This window comes from Vombatus ursinus, unplaced genomic scaffold, assembly GCF_900497805.2.
Source record: "Vombatus ursinus unplaced genomic scaffold, bare-nosed wombat genome assembly UNPS02014822.1, whole genome shotgun sequence".
In the NCBI taxonomy this organism is placed as follows: domain Eukaryota; kingdom Metazoa; phylum Chordata; class Mammalia; order Diprotodontia; family Vombatidae; genus Vombatus; species Vombatus ursinus.
In genome coordinates, this window is record NW_020954600.1 from 17,085,423 (window position 1) to 17,110,328 (window position 24,906).

At 41.0% G+C, this 24,906-nt stretch overlaps 1 protein-coding gene and 1 non-coding gene across 2 annotated transcripts in view; one reads left to right on the forward strand and one right to left on the reverse strand.

Annotated features, from left to right (window-relative positions):
- MPPED2 (metallophosphoesterase domain containing 2) overlaps positions 1-24,906 on the forward strand; it is a 212,137-nt gene that overhangs the window by 97,741 nt on the left and 89,490 nt on the right. The window contains exon 4 of the mRNA XM_027837838.1: positions 23,334-23,559. Within this exon, the coding sequence (XP_027693639.1) occupies positions 23,334-23,559 (226 nt within the window). The remainder of the gene's footprint in view (positions 1-23,333; positions 23,560-24,906) is intronic.
- LOC114024768 lies at positions 17,481-17,587 on the reverse strand. Its single transcript, XR_003566950.1, has one exon. It is a non-coding gene; the product is annotated as a U6 spliceosomal RNA (small nuclear RNA).

A 24,906-nucleotide genomic window follows, 5' to 3' on the forward strand; every position in this document is an offset into this window, starting at 1 on the left:
GGCAGGGGAGACCAATTAGGCTATTATAATAAGTACTACGATGCAGGTGATGCAGGGCAGGCCTCAATTAGGGTGATGGCTATGTGAGTAGAGAAAAGGAAACAAACAGAAGAGATGAAATGAAATAGTCCTTTAAGGAGGTATTGGGCAGGACGATGTGTATGTGTAAGGAAATGTAAAGGTATTTGGAGGGGACAGGAGAGAGATATTATCTACTTAGGGGATCTGGAAAGGCTTTCTTGGGGGGGGTGCTTGAGTTGAGCCTTGAAAAAAGTTAGGAATTCTAAGAGATGGAAGGAAGAAGGTAATGCAGTAGACAGCCTGTTCAGAAGCCTTGAGGCAGGAGATGTAAATCATTATTTTGAAGTCTGGGAGCATCAGATCTTGAACAAAAAGACTGACCTTTCCCAAAACAAAACAAAATTAAAAAAAAAAACAAGGCCAAAGCTGATGCCCAGCTCCTGATAGGATGTTTGAAAGGAGAAGGTTTTTTTCATTTTTGCAAATGGTCAGCCAAAGCAGCCCAAATGGGTTAGCCACAGTGTGGTGGCTGGCCTGGCCTGCAAGGATTTGTGGGGAGGTCTCCCAAATGAGGCCAAGCAGCAGTGTATCCAGCCTGGAGCACACGTATGATCTATAGTCTTTTGTACACAGACTTTTAATATTTAATACGCTGTCTCAATTTTTAAAAATGTCCTTTCCTGTATGAGAGAGTCTATTTTATCTATAAATGTATGCAGGGAGAATGGCACCAAAAAATCTAGAGTATGTGTGCCCAAGTAAGATGGACTGATACTTAGCGGCTAACAATAGCAATGAAAAATGAAGAAAAGCTTTTGGAGGGCTCTATGCTGCTTAGCAGGAACAATGCTGGGGGGCTGAACAAATCCTTCCAAACGGGGGAAGGGGGCAGGGGCTTGGTAAAGGGGGGGATGCACTGCAAATTTTAGTATAATGTGTAGTGTTGAAAGAAATTTTATCTCATCGTAAAGATTAGCAGGCTGTGTAATTCAATTTAAAATTGGTCGGTGGTGTCCTGTCTATTATAAAACCCTTTTTGTTTTATCACTGCTCGCCCGTTTTATGTCGCACAGCCAGCATGAGGACGGCCGAACCACAGAAGGTCTCTTTTCCCGCCTCTGCTTGTTGAGGAAATTGTCGGGGAAAGCAAGAGATTATCTTAAAATGAGTTAAGAAAATGCTTGCTTGCTCAGTTCAATGCCTCCTTGTTTCTTTCTCTCTTGCCTTCTCTGTCTTTCGCTCCCCTCCCTGTTTTTTTTTTTTTTGTTAGCATAAAATGAATTTCTTCTGGGCAGGCAACCATTGAGAGCAGAAATCTTTTCAAAGCGTTTGTTGGATACAGGGCTTGGTTCTCAAAATTCCAGTGTTAGCACTTATCCACAGTATCTTGGGCATTATTGTGCCATTGAAAACCAACATGTAGCCGCTTATGTTAATGCAAGACTGGCAGACCCACATCTGATGGTAATTACCCAGACAGGGGGGTTAATAAATGGCCTTAGAATGACTGTCTTTATTTTCTTTATTACAAAAAAAATGGGCAGCTTCCTGAGTCCCTGCTGTCTGCTTCTTGCTACCAGCCTGGGTGACTTGATAATTAACAGATTGGGTGCCCCTGGTTCATGGGCACTGCTGGATATAATATTCATATTGGGGAGAGCCAGAGTGCTGATATTGGTGTGTTGGGGAACAAAAAAACCTGTAGAAAGAAGACTTTGGTTTTCACAGACAAGTGCCTAGAAAATGGATCCTAATTATTATTTTTAATAGAGAGTTCAGTAAATAGAACTTTAATTTTCTGTTAATGTAATACTAATAACTAGCATTTATATAGAGGCTTAAGGTTTGCAAAGCACTTGTATAGCTTGTTTCATGTATTCATACTGATAATCCTTGGATATTGAAACTACAGGTATTGTTACACCCATTTTACCTATGAGGAGCCTGAGGCTTGGAGAGGTGACTTGCTTGCTTGTATCTAAACTCATCACTCAATCTACTTTCTTCAACCCATCTTAATGGGAGTTAATTTGTAGTCTCCAGTTGTGTATGATTTATCTGTAGAGATCCTAATTTAGGTAGTCGTTGACAGAAAAATTTACTGTCATGGCAATCTTGGAAAATATAAATTCCCATTATCTTAAGGCCCCAAAGTATGATTTATCTTGGGTCATGGGCCCGAACTATAGCATAGTCTTTGGGAGCCAAAAGTCCTAACTGGAGAAGTCAATGAACTCAGCCATTGAGCTCATGAGGTACCGTTATCTCATGCCTGATGGGAAAAAAAAAAAAAAGATTAGCTCACAATGTCTAGGACTCCTCAAGTTCAGAATGTACACAGAAGAAGACAAAATTATGGGCTAGATCGAACAAGTTGAAACTGAAGAGAGACATGAAGGCCTACAGTTGGGTTAAAAAAAAGATCAATTGTATAAGGACAGGATGAGATAGGAATGGCTACACATCTTAAATAATCCATTTTAAAAAAAAAGTCTGCGGAGGGTAGGGGGTGGCCTATAGACTTAATATGAGTCATATGCAAAATAAATGAACCAAAATAAAGCTGGTGCAATGTCAAATTGTGTCTGCAATGAGAAAGATGGTAGTTCTCTGTCCTCTGTCCTGGCAGAGCACATATGCACTATTGTGTGCAGTTCTAGATACTACATTTGAGGGAGGATATTGACAGTCAATAAATAGTCAGTGGACATTGATTAAGAACTAACTGTGTGCCAGGCATTGTGCTAAGTGCTGGAGGAAGGGTGACCAGGACAGTGAGAGGATTGGAAACTGTGTCATGTAAGGATGACTGAAGGATCTGCCAAGAGGAGAGAATGATTACTGGGGAGATGTGATAGTTCTCTTCAAATATTTAAGATCCTATTATATGGAAGAGGGATGACTTGTTTGCCTTGTTCTTAGAGGGTGAAACTCTAGGAGGAGCAGGTAGAAGTTACCAAGTGGAAGATTTAAACTTAGAAAGAAGAAACTTATTTAAAAATTTGAGTTGTCTTGGAGTGGAATGTTGTGGCTCAGGAAATGGTAGCTTTTCTGTCACTGGAAAAGCCAGCGCTTAGCACAGTGCCTGGTACATAGTAGGCACTTAATAAATGTTTATTGATTGACTGATTGAAAAGGTCAACACGTATAGATGACAGCCTCTTGGATCAGATGGAGAGAATTCTCTTCAGGTGCCGGTTGCATTAGATATCCTTGCCAACTCTAAGATTATGGACCTTGCCATTCTAGATAGAACAAAGACTTCTTTCCTCTGGCATCTTGTAGCTAACAGTGGTACTGAGAGACGCTGGTTGCCCTCCATGTAATCTTGAAACATTAGGGTTTTAATCTGAGGGTCTCTCATTATAGTTAATGGCTTCTCATTTCTTTACCTTGGGGTTGGCAGATAGGAGAGGGAGGAGGTGGGTTGTGGAAGAGGCAGGAACCTGCCAAAGACAAGTGCTCCTTGTGTTCTCCTTCAAAGCTGATGTGGGGAGCAGTAGGAAGCAAAGGAATTGGCAGATGAAGAGAAACATCCTAAGTAGGAGCACACGAAGGATGCAATAGCTGTTGAAAACTACCAGCATAGCTGCCTGAAGTGGACTTCTCTGGAAGGCAATTCATCCACCCATCTCCATCGCTTCACACAGGATCCCCTCTATCTGGGACGCATTCCCTTTTCACCTGCACTATGTCTCAGCTCTAGCATCACCTTCTACGTGAAGCATTTCTCTTTCCTTCAATATCTTGGTGCCCTCCCACCCAAAATTACCTCTCTTTTTTGGTATATATTTGTATATAATTGTGTGTGTGTGTGTGTGTGTGTGTGTGTTCCTCAAATAGAATGTAAGTTCCTTAAAGGCAAGAATTGCTTCATTTTTGTTTTGGTTTCTTGAGCTTCTAGTACAGTTCCTGGCACATAGTAAGTGCGTAATGAGTCTTTATTGATTGATTGACCATGGATAGGGGTTAGGGATTGGATCTGTTATTTAGTAGGTGTAGAGAACTCTCAGGTGAAGTCACCTCTACCAATTTAGGTCTCCAGTTCTGCAAGGTATAGTCTTAAGAGAGTTTTCCATAGCACAGTAGGTGTTTAATAGATGTTTGTTGATTGATTGATAAGTCAGCTGTAGGTAGATTCACTTACCAGTGAGTGGCCACATTTGACAGAACTCCTAAGATTCCAATTATGTGAATCTACTATTTGTTTTCTTCCTTTAGTCTTATTCTTTTTTTAGTTATCTTTTCTTTCTTCTCCCTTCTTCTACTTCTTAAACTATAGGCCACCAGTCTCTGAACTTTTTGGAGGTTCATTTCCAATCATGCTTTCCTCTCCACTAGATATTCCATTCAGTTGCAGACAGGAACTGAGCCTCTCTGTGATCCAGCCAAACTGGTCTTCTTAATGTTCCTTCAACATGACGCTCTTATCTCTCATCTCCATGCTTTTACACTGTCTGTCTCCAGTGTAAAGTCAATACACTATATTCAGTGTATTGATCAAGAAATTTCGAGTTACTGAAAAAATCCTGTTAACCCTCAATTAAACAGATTTTTAAAAATTAAAGCAAACTTCACTTTTAGGAGAAGGGCAAGTCACAAAAAACACAAACTGAGATCAAACACATCTTAAAACAGTACACAATTTATAGATAGGCAATGTTCTCACCTTCAGTTTATGTTCCACACAGTCTCATACACTTTCTACATGTCTGTCCACAGCCCTCTAAAAGGGCAGTTGGTACACATGCTTACTATGGCATTAACACATTTTAGAAAGAGAGGGTCAGATTTGAAGTCAGAGGATCTCGGTTCAAATCCTGCTGCTGCCTGATACTACCTGTGTGAGCTAGGGTGAGTCTTTCCATCTCACCGAGTATCAGTTTTCTCATCTCTTAAATGGGAGGCATTGGGTTAGATGAACACTATTGTCCCTTGTAATTCTAGGCCAAAGTCTCTCAACAAAGGTTGAGCCAAAACCTATTTTCTAGGTTATGAGAAAATTTATGGAAGTCAGTTTCCTAAGCATTCAGACGTATAGCTAGTCTGCAAAATGCTCATTTAAAATTGCTGCTGTGTTACCAGCATTTTAGTCATTTAAAGTATATATTAGGTGAGTAGTGGGTAGAGAATTGGGCTTGGAACCAGGAAGACTCATCTTCATGAGTTCAAATCTGGCCTCAGATATTGGCTGTGTGACCCAGGGTAAGTCACTTCCCCTGTTTACCTCAGTTTCCTTATCTGTAAAATGAGCTGGAGGAGGAAATGGCAAACCACTCCAGCATCTTTGTCAGGAAAACCCCAAATGGGATCACGAAGAGTTGGATGTGACTGAAACAACTGAATGACAACAGAAGTGTCTGTTGGAGAAGCACATGTTTTCTGTGTCCCTAGCTAGATTGTAATTATTTTAAAGATAGATACTTCTTGTTCCTGACTTTTCACATAGCCTGGCACTCTCTATACATACCGTAAATGCCGTTAGCGCCTAACGTGTCATTCGGCCCTGTATGAATGTGTCTAATTTTGTTTTTAATTAGACCTGTGATTTCTTCTTGATAGGGAGCCCCTAATGAAGAAACTCTCTCTTCCAGTGCAGACCTGCACCTTCCCAACAACTTATCGTCTTAGAAAATTGAGTAACCTTTCAGGGCCCCAGATTTGCCTAAGGTCCCACAGCTAGTCTTTGTGAGAACAGAGCCTTAAGCCCATGCCTTCCAATCTTGATCCGCTGTGATGCACCAATCATGTTTAGAAAAAATTCCAGTATTAACTCCAGGGCACCAGAAGGTGAGTCAATAGGACTCACCCTCATAGCCGTTAAGAATAGATGAAAGCGATAAAAATTAGGTTCAGACCTGACTTGGCCAGGTCTTTGAATTAAGTGCAGCACTTACTGGAGAAGCTGGTGAGGGAAAAGATGGGCATGTGGGCAAACCTGGCAGCCTGCTGTCTAATGCTGTATCCCAGAATTATAGAAAGGTAGACCTGGAAGGGGTCATAGTGCAGGAAAATTAATAAGGGAAGAATGAAGCAACAACACCTACATTCTGGCTGCATCTTTCCATGTGCCTTCCCTGATCCCTGTAGTCACTGAGTTCAACTTTCTTATGAGGGAGAAACTTCAAAAGCTTTGAATGAGAAGTTCCCAGAGTTCTCAAGTCTAGAAAATTAGGTGAGACATTGTACAGAAAAACAGCCTTTCTTCTGGTCCTTGTTTCTACCCTACAGTTTCCAGGCAGAGCCCCAAATGGAATTCTCTCCTTTCACCAAAAGCATTTTGAACCGTTTTTTTTTTCCCTTGAGCAAACTTAGGTTGCTTTTCACTGTTTACAAATTCTTGTCCAAGAATAGCAGAATGGGAAGTTTCTCTACTTTGTACCTGAGCATCCCTGGTCAAGTGTGGTATTATGTGAGTGTCTGCTAATGAGGGGCTTGAGACTTGGAGTCATGAAGACCTGGGTTCCAATCCTGCTTCTCTGGTATACTAGATATGTGACCCTGAGCAAGTCATATCCGTTCTCAGTGAGTACCCTATGAAGCTCTCTGAGACTAGAAGTTTCAGAGTGGATGTTGATCTGTTTTGCATACAGTAAGTACTTAATAAATGCCTTTTCATTCATTCATTGATAATGGGAGTCTTCTCCAGGCATTTCTTATACTGATGAAGTCATAGATCTTCTACATACCTTACAAATAAGGAAATTATCCCAGGCAAAACCAAACTCTCCCTTATGATGAAAGAGACCATGTATGGGATGTCCTAAAAGTCTTAGTGCACTTTAAAGTTTTAAGATGTTTGGACTTTAGGAACACCCTGTATTCTGGACTGGGGAGCACAAATGAAAGACAAGGTCAACCTGTCATTTCCCACAGAGTTTAGAGTTTGAAAAACTATTGCCCCTCACCACACTTGAGGACCTAGAGGGCCACGTGGCCTTGAGGCCACAGGATCCCCACCCTCATCTATACTCAAGAGTTATCAGTTCTCTCTCAGGATTTTTTTCCTTTCAGCAGGTGCCTTGGAATTGTCTTAAACATTGTATCAGAGTATTTGTCTTTTACAGTTAATCACTGTATGATATTACTATTACTGTGTACAATGTTCTCCTGGTTCTGCTCACTTCACTTTGCATCAGTTCATATACGTTTCCCAGGTTTTTCTCAACCTCATAATTTTGCAGATAAGGAAACTGAGGCCCAAAGAGGAAAATGATTTGCTCAAGATCACACAGATAGTAAATAGCAGAGCCATGATTTAAACCAGCTCTTCTGGCTTGAAATTTAGTCCACGTCCCATTGTATCTAAGTTGCTGAAAATCATATTTAAATAAATAGAAGCAGATTCTCGTGCTTGACTCAGTGACTGGAGTTTAAAAATGCATAGGCATGGATGAACACTTTTGGTGAAAACAATAGATCTATTCACGAAAGAGGATCACCTTATGTTGATTGCCTGTCAGAGTAACAATTCCTGGGAAGTTTTAGGGCTGAGAACTTTTAGTGAGAAGGGATACAATTAAGAAAAAAATTATTTTTTTAAAAAAAACGAATGGTTATTCCATTAACTGGTGTTATTAATTGCTTCCTCTGGTTCACATTGTTTGCTTTCCTTGTGTTTGTTTTTGACTTGTAAGTTATGATAATTTCACGAGGGGTCTTTCACCAGAATTCTAGAAAAAGAGACTTAGGCGAAAAAAATCATAGCATATAAATGAGTAGGGTTCCTTTGAAGAGGCAGCATCATATAATGCAAAATGCCATGGTTATGGAATTAGAAAAACTGAGCTTAAATCTCGCTTCTGTTCTTCCTCATATAATCTTGGGCACTGAGTAATGAGTGATTCTACTCTTTCTAACAGTGACAACAGGCAGTCAGGGCATCGAGATGGGACAGTGGTTAGAGCACTGGGCCTGGAGTCGGGAAGACTTGAGTCCAAAATGGGGACTCAGGCACTTAACTGACTGTGTGATCCTGGACAAGTCACTTCACCCTGTTTGCTTCAGATTCCTCATCAGTAAAATAAACTGGAGAAGGAAATGTTAAACCATTCTAGTACTTCACCACGAAAACCCCGAATGGGCTCATGAAGAATTGGAAACAACTGAATGACAATAACAATATGCTATTGACTTGTGTGGTTTTATACATCACACTCAAGGTGACCCCCATCACTGAAAAAGTACCTTTGATGCACAGATTTATTTTGAAAGTTATTCTTTCTTCACTGGATTTGCCATCTTATTAATATAGCAATCCCTACCCCAGGCAGACAACAACCCACGCATACCCTCAAATCCTGTCTTGTTCATAAGCTTTCCGTAAATCTTCCATTGAGGATCAATTCAACATAACTTGGAAAATAAGGTGTATTTTGTTTTGAGAGTGTTTATATGAGGAGGTGGTTTAACATATCTTTCAGCAATTGAAAGTATCTTGGGGTTGTAATAAATTTGGGGTTGAGAATCACTGGATGGGTTTACTTGGGGATTCCTAGAAATTTTGAGCGACAAGACTCATAGGATCATGTGATTAGAGCTAGAAGGACCCTAGAGATTCACTCCCCTCATTTGGGCAAGAAGGAGCGAAGGCTTAGGGAAGAAAAAGGACTAGGCATTTATATGGTGTATACTATGTGCCAGGTACTATGCTGAGCACATTTTATAAATAACCTCACAACTCCACAAGATAGCGTTATTATTCCCTTTTTGCAGTTGAGGAAACTGAGGCAGACAGAAATTAAGTGACCTACCCAAGTCATACAGCTAGTCTGAGGCTGAATTTGAACTTAGGTCCTCCTGACTCCAGGCCTAGACCTCTACTCACCATGCCAGGTAGCAGCCTCAAGAGAAGTTAAATAACATGCCCAAAGTCACACAGTCGATACTTAGCAGAATCATGACTAGAATGTAGATCTGATTCCCTTTCCATGGTGAGTTCCATGGCACCTTGTAACTGCATTGTGTTCAAAGCCCAATGCTACGCATCTAACTATGCTTAACAAGCATGGGCTTTTTTAGCGACCTTCATGTGAGAGGAGATTCCGCAGGATATGATGGGTAGTGGGTGTGGACATGGATTTAAAGGGGAGGAGGGAATGGCAGTGCATCTCAGAGGAGAAATGAAGCCCCCCACTGTAGGTTTAGTTCATAAAGGATAGTGCTGTGTTTGTTTTATGCTGATAGAATTGTCAGCCATCCATCTTCCACGCAGTTGCTAAATTATTTCTAGTGCACAACTCTGACCATGTCACTCTTCAGCTCAAGAAGCTTCCTTGACCTCTTGTTGCTCTTAGGTTAAAATACAAATTCCTCTATTTGGTATTTGAAGACTTTGTGAGCCTGGCCCCAGCCAATCTCTCCAGGCCCCATCACATACTCTATGCTATAGCTAAACTGGCCTGCTTGCTCCTACATTCTGTCTCCTAATGCCTGAAATGCTCCACTTCCTCCCCCCTACCCCTCATCATTCTTGGCTCCCTTCAAGGCTCAGCTCAAGGGCTACTTCCTTGAAGAAGCCTATCCTGATTCCTCAAGTTGTTAGTGTCCACCTTCCCTTTGGTTGCATTCAGATCTTATCTGTGAATTCATTGGTGTAAGGAGTGCCCCACTTAAAAACAACAACCAAACAAAAAACTTTTCCTCTATTTATGCAGATTGTCGCATGCTCCACAGTTTTTAGTCATATTGAGTTACCTGGGGGCACTGAGAAGTCAAGTGATTTATCCAGGGTCACACAGTCAGTGTGTCAGAAGTGGGATTTGAACCGCCTTCCTGACAGCAAAGCCGGTTCCGTAGATGTCGTGCTGCCTCTCATTTTATCGTCTGTATCCTGCATTTATTTGTGGACGTGTTGTCTTCCCATAGTAGAATATAAGCTCGTGGGGGTAGCCAGGTGGCGCAGTGGATAGAGCACCGGCCCTGGAGTCAGGAGGACCCGAGTTCAAATCTGGCCTCCATCACATGACACTCACTAGCTGTGTGACCCTGGGCAAGTCATTTAACCCCAATTGCCCTCACCAAAAAAAAAAAGATTAAGAAATAAAAAAAAGTAGAACATAAACCCATGGAAGGCAGGTATTTTGGATTTGTATCCCTGATGTCTAGCGTAGTGTCCGGCACATAGTAGGCACTTAAACAATGACTATTCATTCATTGATGTTGAAGTTGGAAAGTACCTTAGGCTGTAGAATGTTAGAGCTCAATGGGACATTTAAATCAGTAGAGTGATGCTAAGTCCATATAGTAACCTTAGGCCTGCGGAGGATCCTCCCATGTAAAGTAGCTATTCTTTGCTAGTGGGATGTTATTATATGAGGCATATGGCTCTATGTTAATCATCATGGGAATTCTTGGGTATGGCATAGATCCTTTGATCATTTCCCAAAAGTTTCCTTTAAAAGTGTCTTATTCTTGAAAACAAAAATGGTTGCTTAATAAGACACACAAGTGAGGGGCCTGATGAATACAATTGCTCCAAGTTCCAGAAACTGAACGGTCTTGGAGGTAGAGGAGACAAGGCAAGTCTGAGTGTGTGAAGCATTGTTATTGTTATTAAGCAAATAACTAAGAGATCAGAGAATGCTAGGCATGATCATTTATAAAAAATTCCCATGAATGTCATCTCCCCTTTCCTGCCATTGCCAGGTATATATGTGTAATGGGTGTGTATTGTCTCCCTCCAAAGAATAAAAGCTCCCTGAGGACAGGGGCTGATTTAATCTTGTCTTTGTATCCCTAGAGTCTAGCATAGTGCCTGGCACATAACAGATAGCTAATACTTGTCGACCAGTTGGCAGAGATTGCTTCCCAGTGGCGGGGTATTTTTTGGTGCATTGATAGATTTCACCAGGACTGGTATTCCTCCTGGAGGTATAGATCCCAGACTATCCGTGCTGTCTTATCCCATAGGATTCTTAGTCATATTCTTCCAGAGCCCTCCACAGTGGCTCCATCCAACATGACAGAAGGGCTCCAGAATGTTAGAGAGATCTGTTGTGGAAGACTCTGGAAGAACATGGCTGTGAACACTGTGAGATAAGTAGCCATGGATGGATTGGGATCTGTACCTCTGAAAGGAATACCCACATGGGTGAGATCACAGGTCCACTGAAGGCATTTGTATTTTGAAGATAGAAATATAGCACTGAGGCTGCCCATCTGTCATCCATCACTGATGCCAACCAACCAGCCAACCTCCTTCTCCAACCCTGTCTTCCCTCAGTGACTTCTGCCACATTTTTACAAATACAACCATGGAAATAACTGCTCAGTGACCCTCTGATTAACATCAAGTGAGGCATAAAGCAGGGAAATAGACAGTCAGAGGTTTAAAAAAATTGCAAACAATAAATGGAGAAATGAGCATTCTTGTCTCTCCCTCCAATGCTTTCAATGTCAGTGTTGATGAAACTTACTTACCCTGACCATTTTTATTTTATTTTGTCCTTTACCATTTTTGATTAGAATTCTGAATCAGAGGATGATCAAGGTTGATTTTATTGGGCTCTGCCTAATGCAGTATAGGGCTTATAGTCCAAAGTACAAGTTATTAAAATTGACACAGGATGTATGTGCAAGGTAATATCCATCTTCGTAGAATCTGCTCTGAAGTGGGAGATTTTCTGTAGAGTGGATTAGATTATATAGTGGGTAGGGACTATGAAAAGCAAATAGAATTGTGTATTGATGCCTTCAGAAATATTATTTGATAGCAATAAAATATTCCCTGAAATTCCCTTCAGAGTGGAGAAAATGGAGTTTGTTTGCAGTAATTTTATTTTCTCCAATTTTGCCCTCACACTTTCCAATATAAGCCAATTGGAACCTGTGATTTGGTTTTGCTTATTGGCAAAAGTACCATGTAAATTGATCTGTGATGCATTTAGAGAAGATGCTCTGAAAGTTTGGAAATTGAGATGGCTTTTTTTTATTAGATTTAGAGAGGATTAGGACTCATTTCTATATTTTAGTCTAATGCAATATTAACCAAATATGTCCTTTTTCAATTTAGTTTTAATCAAGTTCTAGAAGACCATTTCCTTCTAGCCCCAATGGGGCAGTTAAAGCAGAGACTTTATTTCCATTGTCAACTTCTCTGTTCTGGATTCTGTTGCTTGGCTGTTCAGAATTGCCAGGAGCACAGACCAAGATGTCTTACATGGAATTTTTGCCTCCAGAAAGCTACAAAAATGGTAGTTATTTGAAAGAAGAGTTTTTTTTTAAGAAAAAAAAAAAATAAAAGGACTCTAACAGACCTGCACAAATGCTATTTCTCTTAAGGAATATGGCCCTTATGCCTTGTGTTGTTTTTATTTAATTCAATCTTCACCGTGCTTAATGGTTTAAAATGCAAATACACAGCATTTGCAGTAGGTCTTCTGATTATTCAGCAGAATAATTGCCACTTATTTTATAATTATTGCTAGAAGGAACACCTTTTTTCTCCCCCCAGTTTTGTTTAAAGGCTTAGTGGGTAGAGGGAGGGGTGGGGAGAAGAGCATATCCTTCTCCATCACATCCTAGACCTTGTCAGTCCAGAATTGCCAGTCTGTTAGTAATATTTATTGGGCTACTATTCCCAACCTTCCATGGAGTTAGGAGTTTAGAGATGTCTTCTGCAGCCTGGATTAATTTGTAATATAAATGTGATCTTAGGACAAAAAAAGTGTTCTAATTTATAATGTAAAGGGAAACAAAACATATCATCAGTTAAACTCAAGCAGCATGATCTAGGCAGCTAGGTGGTCCAGTGGACGGAGCATTGGACCTAGAATCAGGAAGATCTGAGTTCAAATCTTAGCTCAGACACTTACTTGGGCAAGTGTTAGGCAAGTCACTAACCTATCTGCCTCATCTGTAAATGAGGATAATAATAGCAACTATCTCCCAGGCTTGCAGTGAGGATCAAATGAGATATTTGTGGAGTACTTTGGAAACCTTTAACTGCTATAAAAATGTTAGTTATTATTATTCATCATAACCACAAAAGACAGAAATATAGCTTGGCTATATCTTTAATGACTCTTTGCATTTATCTGTTCATTCACATCCTAGCTAGGATCTGGCTTGACATTTTGATTGTTGGGACCAAATTGATTGCAGTGACTTAGAATATCTCCATTCACCATGACCTGCCTTTGTAAGCTCTGGCCTCTTTCTGAGACCCCATGCAGAAAGCAAACGGCAAAAATCTGCTTTGGGAAATGGGACTCAAGGTCTGGCTCAGCCTGTAATGAGTCAACAAAGCAGGAGTGCAAGGTTCTATAAGTCAGTTGTCACAACAACTTCTAGATAAAAATTTTCTGGGTCAGGAAGAATTTGTGTCTGGGAAGGTCTTTAGAAACACTCCAACAGAAAACAATCAAGGATGCTGCTAATTGTGCTACCTCATTTCCTTTGAAACCCCCAAACCTATGTTAAAATAATGTTCTGGTTGAGACACAAATGCCAATAAGCAAGGAGATGCTGAGAAAGGTCTGTGCTCCCAAAGCACCTTCATTGTCTCTAGGTATCATGCTACCTATGGGTCTCTCCCTTGGGTCCTACATCTCACAGTGACGATGTTAGACGCCATTAGCGCATTTCATTCGAGTGAACTGAGGATGGGAAGAGGGTGGCTTTGGTGGGAGCTTTGAATTTGATCGAAACTGTTGTGGACCAAGGCATCTAACATCTCCTAGTGCTGTGGGACCCTGCCGGGGAGCAGGAAGAGGAGGGAGCATCCTAGCTGCTGTTTCCTCCTGTCACAAACCCAGATTTCTGCGAGTTTCCCAGCAGGCCCCCTCACTCAGCACTTCCTTGCTTTTTTCCTGGATTTCTGGCTCAGCCCTGACATTATTGTAATAGAGTTTTCTGTGTTTAATATTTCTTAGACTTGGTTTCCCATTGCAAGCATGGAAGAAACCCTAATGCATGAGTTTCAGAGGAGAAGGTAGCAGTCTGAACCTACTGTGTGGCTCGATCAGCAAGTGTGAGTATAACGTTAGAGCTGTCAGGCCTTGTGAAAACTAATGGAGCCTGACGGGGACAGAGTGGAAGGTTAGCAATGGAGCTTCTCCTGATGGAATGTTTCTGGTGGGTCTGCAGCTCTGGCTCGCTGGTGGGGAAGCCGGAAGGGATTTCCAGAGGCTCCCCTCCCTGTCTGCAGGCCAGACCAAACCAATTCACTTAGCCCTCCCCAGAAAATATTGATCTGGGTTCTCAAGGCTCTCGGAGGAGGGATAACTGCCCTCTGTTACCTATGGCTCACAGTTTTCCTTCCCTTTGATTTCTAGCTTAATTTTCTGCTAGTACAGTGTAAGGCCAATTTATTCTTATTCCACATTTGGTAGAATTGAACAGTGAAGGGAACTCAAGAATGTAAGCATCCTCTTTGTCCTTGCCGTAGCCACGACCTTTCTCTAAAAACTAAAAAGAAAGAACTCCTATCTCTACAGCGTGCTAAGATTCACAAAGCACTTGCCTCACAGTAACCCTATGAGAGATATATTTGCAGAAATTTTTATCCCCATTATTCAGATGAAGAAATTCAGAAGAGACAAATGGCTTGACTATGGTAACCCAGCCAGGACCCAGATCTCTGCTGACTGCCCCTTTATTATTATGTAATAGCTCAGGTGATAAAGAGTTAGCATTTATATAGCACTTTATAAATATTATCACATTTGACTCTCACAACAACCCTGGCAGATAGGTACTATTATTATCCCTATTTTCTGGAGGAAGAAAGCGAGGCAGACAGTGGTTAAATGGTTTGCCCAGGGTCACACAGCTAGCAGGTGTGTAAGGCTAGATTTGAACTCAAATCTTTCTGACTCATGGTCCAGCATGATACCCACTACGTCATTCCTTCTCCTACCCAGAGGCAGAGTGGAACCTGTTTCCCCGCACGGGTATAAGGGGAATGATAATAGTAGTTGACTATAGGAATCATACAGATGTTGAGAGAATCAAACGATCAGTAAGCATTTATTAAGTACCTTCTGTGTGCCATGTGCTGTGCTATAAAAATGCTGGGAATATAGACAAAGAGGAAATGGTCCCTGCCCTCAAAGAATGTGTTTTCTAATAGGGAACAGTATAGACAGTTGGCAAGGTGTTTCACATTCGTTGTCTAATTGGAGTCCTATGAGATAAGCATGACAGGCAATTTTGTCCCCATTTTCCAGAGGAAGCAGCTGAGTCTCGAGCACGGTCCCATAATGACACAGCTAGCAGGCTACAGAAGCCAATTTCACATCTAATTTACCCTTAGCTGTAAGAATAATCATAGTTCATGCTGATAGAGAATTTTCAGGCTTGCAGAGGGCTTTACATCTGGTATACCATCGATGAAACAATTCTCTGAGATAGATGGGTTATCATCTCCACTTAACCAAGGAGGAAACTGAGGCTCAGAGAATGATCTGCTCAGAGCCAGCAGATTTCAGAGGTGGGATTTGAACTTAGGTCTTCCTGGACTCTATGTCCAGCTTTCTTTTTCCTATAGACACTCATCTCCTACAACATAAGCTCGTTTATGATAGCCTACCAACTGAGAAGCAACATGTTGTAGTGAAGTTGAAGTCAGGAAGAGTCCTGCCTCAGACACTTGCTGGTTGTTTGAGTGTCTGAATTAAGTCACTTATGCTCTCTGAGCCTTGGTTTCTTTATCTGGAAAATGGGGGTAGTGATAGAATCCACCCCATAGGGTTATTGTGTATATCAGATGAGACGTACATGTCAAGTGATCTGCAAGCCTTGAAGGCTCTATTAATGGTAGCTATTATCACTATGTCACTGGAGGCATCCCATTTGGGTGGTTGTGATTTGATCTTAGCATGTCTGATCTGAGTAAGAATAAATTGCATTAGAGGATGATTCTAGTACATTTTCTTTATGAATTATTTTTATACCATGAATATTTTTTCCCTGAAGTACTGACACAAGGTGTTGAGCCTGAAGGTTAGGGACCCTGCCTTTGCGTCCTTAGTCCCACGTGAGACATTTCCCAGTCTTCCTTGAGTGGCCGATCATCGCTTGTGGTGTTTTATTGGAGCCTGGGGAGGGAGTTGTTAGCCAGAAGTGCAGGGTCATTGACCCACTTGGTTTCCTTGGTTTCCTTTCTCATTTTATGATTCAAGGAGGAGGGGAAATCTCAAAATCCGTCACCCTAATAAAAGTGGAAGGTTTCCTCCCACTGGCAGAGCCCGAGTGGAGTTTTCCTTCCATTCCCTCCTGTTTGCATTTGGAGCCTCTCATTCCTCTGCAGTGATTACTGGACCCTAGGGCTTTAATCTTTGTTTCTGCAGAATGAATTGGGAGTCTACAGTCACTGTGTGTGAGCTGCGCTTGGGAGATTGCCAGTCACAGGTGTGGGCAGTAGGGTCTGAAGGCCGCAGCTCCCAGCATCCACAGGGGTCATCCGAAAACAGAGAGTCCATCCGGATGGCTAAATGGGAAGTGAAAGGGGAGGCCTGTCTGTCCACAAATACCAATGGGAGCAGCAGCTTTCTAGAAGCAAACAATGTGAGAGTGACACCAGACGTTGGTTTGATAGCTAGACTTGGCCCTATCACCCTGGGCTCCTCAAGGTTAGTTTCCTGTGAAACATGGGAGGGCGCTGGATTTAGAGTCAGGAAACCTGGTCACTCTCCCTTGGTGGGCCTCAGTTTCCTCATCTGTAAAACGAGGAGCTTTGGACCACGTGAATGCCAAATTCCCTTCTGGCCCTACACCTATGATGCTAAAGCGACGTTTGTCCTAAAGGGTCAGCATAGTATATTAGACAGAAGGCTGAAATTGGAGTCAAGATTGCCTGGGCTGGGGTCCTGCCTCATGCTGATAATTACTAACTGAGTGACCCAGGCAGGTCACTTAACCTCCACCTGCCCCCTTTCCCAACAGTTTCAGGACATCTGGATTCCAGTGTGGTTCTAACACTTAATGAAATTTTGTTCCTATGGTCACATGATGCCATCTATATTTGTATACATTTCAAAACAAAACCTTTTTTTTTTTTCTCATACAGTATAAAGAATCTAAGTCAGAGGATCTAGGTTCAAATGATGGCTTTGCCAGTTACTACCAGTGTGACTCAGATCTCTCTGAGCCTCAGTATCCTTATCTCTAAAAATGGGGTAGGGTGGGGGGCTTTGGAGTCAGAGGCCCCGAGTTCAAATTCTGATAGTAACTTGTATGACTTTGTGGTCAACTCACTTAACCTTTCCAGCCCTCAGTTTCCTCAGCTATAAAATGGGGGGGGGGGGGATTGAACTAAATAACTTCGAAGGTTATCTTCTAGCTTTAAATTTGTGATCCTATGATTACATGACCCCCCCATTCTAATTATGACATCTTAGGAAATTAAGTGTAATCAGCATATACTCTACTTAAAGCCCTCAGTAAATATTTCTTTTTATTTTTGCACTCAATAGTATTTTATTTTGTTCAATTACATGTAAAGGTAGTTTTCGACAAAAATTATGGAACACGTCATGAATTTGCATGTCATTCTTGCTCAGGGGCCATACTAATCTTCTCTCTATCATCCCAGTTTTAGTATATGTGCCGCTGAAGTGAGCCCAACAAATTTTCTAGAACAGATCCTACCCCACTAGGCTGTGGTATAAGGAAGGCTATATAAATGGATCCGGGGAGGCCTCCTGGAGGAGGTGCCATTTAAGCTGGGACTGGTCTTACTACAGGAATTGTGACCTAAATGCAATATCTAAGCAGTTCATTTAAATGACCAAACCTCTATGAGGTGTGTGCCAGCTGAAGAACATTGCTTGAAGTTCTGGGCCTGTGTCAGAATGAAGGTCTTACTGGCTTGAAACCTGTGTTGACTCCTTCCCAGACTAGGAATCAGGTTTTCTAATGCTCTTAGAGTGTTTCTTTTTGGCACAATGGTCTCGTTTTGCATCACCTTTCTGCATTTTGAAGACTGAGGTTATGTTATTTTACTTTTCAGGGGATTTTCTTGGAGAATAATAAAAAAAGGTCCAAATTATTAAACAGCCAGCTTTCTCTCTCTGGACCAACAGCTAACTTCTTGGGTGGGTAGAGGTTGAGAGGTGATAGAGAAGGGGGGAGGATGACACAATCGGAGTATTGTTTTGTCTAGGTTTATGGATGTGTTTCCATAATCATCCTTTTGCCATCGCTGGTAAAATGCATCTCTTTAAGACCTTGCTCTGCAGTCCCGCTTTCATAAAATGCCGGGCTGAGTTCCTGGAATATCCTGCCTGATATAAACTATTCGCAAAGGGCCACCCTAACATAACCTTGGGATGTGTTTTCCTTTGGCCCTCAGAGTCACAGTTCACCTCAGTTTTCCATCCTGCTGTCCCAGTTAGAATAACTAACCCAGGCCCTACGTTTTGGATCTTTTTTCAAAAATTGCAGCCAATCGCTTTAGATGTCCCAGACTAAATAAAATAGAGGCAGGTTGGTGTGGTATAGAATACTGTAAAGGAAGATCTGAAAATCTAGGGGCTGAGGGAAGGCATAGACCTGGATTTAAATGCTGCCTCAGTCACTCATTACTTTTGTTATCCTTGGCAAATTATTTAGCCTCTCTGGGCCTCAGTTTCCTCATCTGTATGGTGGTAATCATAATATTAATAGCATTTTATGATTGCAAAGTACTTTGTATATATGTTAACTTATTAAATTCTTGATGACATCTAAGGTCCCTTCCAGCTCTAAATTTTTGATCCTATAATTCTTTTTGACCTGGCCATTCAAAAAAACAGTAACATGGCATTTATATATTAGTATATTTATGGTTTAACAACGTACCTTCCTCCCCAACCCTGCTTAATCTTGTCTAGAGACCAGAGGAAAACAGATAAAATATTATCTAGCCACTGGATATTTGTGAGTTGGTCTGTCTCCACTTTATTAACATAAAAGTTGGCAGATTATAGATGAAAGGTCATCATGGCAAAAACACGTCAGACTACTTCATAACTTGGATGACAGAGGAAGGACATCAGAGCTGGTTTCGGCATCTCTGAAAGAGAAGGAGCCTATCCGTGTTGTGCAGATAACCTCTCCAGTTTCTAATCTGATGTAATCCAACAAATATTTAATGAAGGCCTACTGTGTACTGTACTCTTCCAGTTGCTACAGATGAAGAGATGGGAACAAATCAGTTTCTGCCTTCAAAGACTTTACATTCATGTGTTTGGAGGCAGATATTTTTGGTGGTTTCTTATTCATCCGACTTGCCCAAAAGCAGATTTAGAAGAAAAAGAGAACTTGGGAAATCACATTTCCCTTCTTTAATCCTCTGAGGCTTGGGAGATAATGTTGTAGACCTCTGTGATTCTTCCTGGCAGTGTGACCCTGGGAAAGTCACTTGATGTCTGAGTTTAAGGTTTTTTCATCTGCAAAATGCCAGTAATAGTACCTGTGGTCGATGCTTCACAGGGTTATAGTGTGGCTCAAGTGAGATAATGTAGGGAAAGCAATCTGAAAATGTTAAAGTTCTGTTTAAATGTCAGTTTAATTATTGTGCTTTCCAAATGGGGATTGTTAGTTATTGTCAGCCTTCCATTTTTGAGTTGGCTTGAAAAAAAAATCTTTTTCTTTCCAATACTTCAATCCTTGTCCAACCTCCCTGAAACATCCTTTAAAAAGGGTAGGAGAACCTTTAAAAAAATGTGAAAGTGAGGGCTGTGGTACATGGTCATGAAAGCATGTTACAGACAGTCCATCCCCATGAATGATTAAAGAGAAATGAAGCATGTTCGGCATGATTTATAAAAGCGGTCAGTCAAGGATTGCAAGAAAACAGGGCCCTTCTTGTAACTGATTGCAATCCAAGCTAATGTTCTCTTCAGCATGATCTACAAGGCACTATGGCATGCCTTTGGTGCAGAGAGGGAGTAGGTAAATGGCTCCTCTTAATGGATAGCAGCCAACCAATGTCCCTGAGCTTGGGGCTCTGGTGTGTTGCACAGCCTCGTTGTGTAGGCTGGGAATTTGTAGCCCCATTTGATTACTTTGCAACACATCCTTCATCTGCCCTGTGAGCACAATGAAAAAAAAAAGTGGGATGTCTTCGTCATTCTATAACTCTTCTTATTGCCGTAAGCTAGTAAGATTTGCTTAAATTGCTCGGCTGGTTGTCGGCCCAAATGTATAGCCAATTCTCAGCTTGACTTTTTCTTTCCTTTGTGCTATGTGTGGGTTGTTGAAAGTAGCTACTTGCCAAGGAAATGGGCTGGTCTTTGTACCCTGTGTGTTCCACACAGTGCCAGGCACATAGTAGGTGCTTAGGAAATGTTTGTTGGTTGACTAATTAGTAGCAAAAAAAAAAAAAATTGCCCATTAAATCTTTTTTTTTTTTTCGAATAAATCCTATTTAGAATATTGTCTGGCTTTGGAATCAAGAAAACCTGAGTTAAAGTGTTGCTTCTGACAAATACTAGCTGTATGACATTTAACCTTTCAGTGTCTCTGGGCAATTCACTGAGCCTGTAAGTTATAGTTGAATTCCAGATCTGCATTATTACAGGGAATTTCCAAAGGGGGGTGGGGTTCCATACATGGGGAAACCACAAGTCTGGGCTGGCAATAAATAAATAAATAAGGTTTATTGATAACCTGTTATTTTAATGTCACAGTTCTTTCCTGATAGTAACCCCAAGCAACTAACCTAACAACCACCACCCTCCACTGTAACAGAGAAAAACAATTAAGCAAAATCAAACCAAAAATAATTTGTAGACTTGCTGCTTGTATATACTACATGCAGCCCCCATAATTCTGCACCTCTTTGCTGAGTAGAGAGAGAGCTCATTCATCGTCTGTTCTCCTGAAGCAAGACTGAGCATTCTAATTACCCGGAGTTCAAATTTCTTCTAATATTTTTCTCATTTGCATTATTGTGTTCATGCCCATTTAATTTCCTCCACTGTTTTTGTGATGCAGAATGATCACTGCCTCCTAAGATATTTTTTCTTTCTTTTTTCCCCACTCTGTTTGCTGAATGACTTTCTGAGAAATTCCTCCCAGCTCTCTGTCTTCCTTTTACCACCATCGTGTAATTTCACTCTTTTCCTTACTTTTGAGACAAACAACAGCCCCTATCCCCCTCCCCCACAAAATAACTAAACAAAAAAACAAGAAAAACCTAAAGAAAATCACTAACATTTGCGGAGTTAATCTGATAGCTCAACAATCACTTCAGCATGAGCCGATCATTTTGCCATGCATGGCTGGAATGGTGAGGAAATGGGACACTTGGTCATTGACCGTGTGCTTTGTGCAGTTCCCACCCCTGAAATCTGAGTTTGCTGCTAACAAAACTTGGCCAAAAAACTCATTTTCACTTCCACGTTGAGCTTCGTTAGTTAAATCGTGGATTTCTGGCTGGCTCGCCGGGACTGTATAAGAAGAAGTAGATCCAATTTCCTGCTTGTGGTAATTTTAATACTTCCTGAAATAGCAGGAAACATTAATTTTGCATTGGGCCCAGGAGTCTTGGGAAGCAGGAATTGTAGGCACCAACTCTGTTTAAAAAAAATTAAAATAAAACTAATGGCAGAGCGAGTCTGCTGAGAGATATGGGGACAGGACTGGTGCTGCAGGAGGGAGAAGGGTCTTGGTTTCAGAAGAGTGACGAATATCCTAGCACCTTCTCTCAGGTTTTTCTTTCCTGTAGCACCATAGCAGGTTATTAATATGTATGATGGGTATTTTGTTCAAACATTATAAATCTAGGCTGAGGTCTAGTGTTGGGGTTTTCCTTTATAGCTCTCATTCTTCTGCCCAGAATTATCTCATTTTGATCAGGAAACTTTGCATAAAAATCATACACAGAGCTCCAATTTCCATTCCATAAATATTAAAAAGGGGTTAAGTATTACAGTTTCTCTTTCAGGCCCCAGTGGGAGGAGAAAAGTTAGCTTCTAATCAGGGCCCTGTAATAATGTTCTTTTCATTCACAAGCCAAAAGGTAAACAAAACATTGTTCTTTCCCGTAATATGGTAATACTTAGTGAAGTAAACCAAATATAACAAAAGAAAATTCATAGAGCACTGGGTTGTTTTGCCCATGCTATATGAAGTATCTACTGAAATGGACCATTCTACCTGTTACCTGAACTGTTGTGGATAACTGGGTGGGGGGGAGTATTTTTTATAATCTTATTTTTATGGGCACCTTATTTTTATATCTCCATTTCAAGTGGAATCAACAAGTATTTATTAAACACTTAGTCTATGCAGACACTGTGCTATTTACAAATATACTTCTCTTTACTCACCTATGTCAGGAACCTCCTTTCATCCTTTGTAACAAATATTTTAAAAAGAAAGAGGATTTTGATATGTTGATTGATTTTGTTGATTTTTTTTTCCTTCTTACTCCTTAAAAATTTCTTTGTTATAAGGGATGACTCCATCGGGAGGAGGAAGGAGAGTGATGGGGGTGGGATGAGAATTATAGAAGATGCAAAAAACAAAGATATCAATAAAAATGTATAAAAAAAGGAGAAAATGAAAGTGAAAAATAATTGTTCAATAAAACTAGCCCGCACTTCACGCATGTCTGACCTTATCTGTAATCCCACAACCCTGTAAAAAAAAAAAAAAAAAAAAAGAAAGTACCCTTTTCTCAACTTTTTTTCTGGGGTCAAGTTTGAGATATTTACACAGTTCAGTTTCAAGATTTCTTTTTTTCTTCTTTCCATTAATATTATTGTTGTTATGTATATTGTTTCTTTGTTTTTGCTTACTTTATGTTGTTTCAGTTCATATAAGTCTTCAGGAGATTTATTTTTAAAGAAACACTGCCCCTCCCCCCTTCACCATAGAGAAAATTGGGAGTCTCTGATGGCTTTTATCAGACAATGGATAGGGACCTTAAAGATCCTCTTTTTCAACCCTTTCCTTTCACAGAGGAAGAAACTGAGGCCCAGAGAGGGCAAATAATTTAACCAAAATTATTCAGCTATTTGAGTGGCAGGAACAGGGTTCTAACCCAGGTCCCCCGACTTAGAGCCCTCTTTTCCACCATGCACACTGCTTCATTTAGAAGCTGTTTTTGTAAAGATCAGAAAGGGGAGCTAGAATTAAAACAAAGACCTTTTTGTTGCTTTTTTGGGGGTTCCTCAAGGTTTTTTACTTGCTGTCGGGTCTCCATTTTGTTAGAGATATGTTTGAATTTCCATGGAAAGGTAGATTAGCTTGTGCATTTCATTCTTTCAGCTGGTTGAGCTGTTTGCTGATTGCCCCCAGCTCTACTATTGTATGTCTTGATGGCCGGCAAATGTGCTAATTAAGTGCTCTATCTTTTTTTTCTCTCTCTCGGATTTCAGGAAGCCTGCCATATGAATATAAAATAGTGATTGCTGGGAATCATGAACTGACATTTGACAAGGAATTCATGGCTGACCTTGTTAAACAAGACTACTACCGTTTTCCTTCAGTGTCCAAATTGAAACCAGAGGACTTTGACAATGTTCAGTCGCTCCTGACAAACAGTATTTACTTGCAAGATTCGGAGGTAACAGTGAAAGGGTTCAGAATATACGGGGCTCCTTGGTAAGTGTTAATTTGAACATATTCTCCCTTCCCCCACTCTACCCTTCATTAGCTCAGCTATGAGAAGCTTGAGTCCCAGACTCTGGTGGTTTGGATGAGCCTGGGCTCTACTTTATAGGGCAAAGAGGAACTGTAGTTACTACCGTATCTTTTAATAAACTACATGGGGCTGCTGCTGGAGAACACGGAGGCCATTGTTTTGATTTGTGAAGGAAACGAGTTTATGTGGCGAGATCAGCACGATGGGGGCCCTGTCGGGGTGAGTGGGTTTAGGCTTTGGTGAGTGGAAGAGGCAGATGGGGGCTCCTGCAAGACAGAGGTGATAGACTCCCCCACCCAATCTGTTGAATGACTTGGTGGAAAGGTCGCCGTATTCCCTTTCCTACAGTAGCTGCTACTCCAAAGTCTTCACAATTTACTTGGCTACTACTTTTTCAATGAAGATTGTTCTAGAAGGTGTGTATCAGTTGACCTTTCTCTTTTTGAGATTTATGGAGTGTGAACAGAAAACCCCAAACTAAGATCAGTGACACCAGAAAGACACCTTGGTGAACTTTCCTACCCAGCCCTTTGAAGATCCAGAGATCTGCGGCCTGACTTAGACATATGTTTCCAGTCTGCCCATGGGTACCTCCAGTTTGGTGGGACCTTGATGGTTTGGGTGAGCCTCAAAAGATTTGAAGTATACTTTAGGTCACATTCCAGAGTTTGGTTTGATGCAGTGGTCCCTGAACCAAGCTGCGGAGCTGGGTTGAAATAGTATTGATAACAGAGTTGGGACTGGAAAGGTAAGCATCATCCTAGATCATTAGCTTCTGCAGAACCGGGCTAACTGCATGTAGTAGGGGTGTCATAATTATATATACAGTGAATGAATGAATGGTATTCTCCCCTAAACCAGGAGTTTGCAGACAAGTACCTAACATACAGTCGGTGCTTAATAAATGTTTGTTTGTTGGATGTGAAATGTCATGGAGGGTATAGATAATACTACTACTACTATTATTATTGCTGTTGTTGTTACTATTATTATTCTTAATGTAGTTATTAGAACTGGAAGCAACGCATAGTCTTACTTGTCTTTTTCCTGCTCTTCTAATGTCTTTTCGTTTGGATTTGTCCAAAAATGGAGGATCACAGAGTTTCAAGGACAAGAGACTGGGGAGCCAAAATGACCGCATTGAAGGACCATGCCAGCATGGTCTTTTCAGAGAGCTCCTGTGGGTCCTTCATGAATTGTGAACCTAACAAACTTTCACATTTTTCAAAAGCTCTTGCTGGACTGGGGTTTTTACAGACTTTGATGCCAACTTATGAGAATTCCATTGTACTTTTTCTTTTGACCAA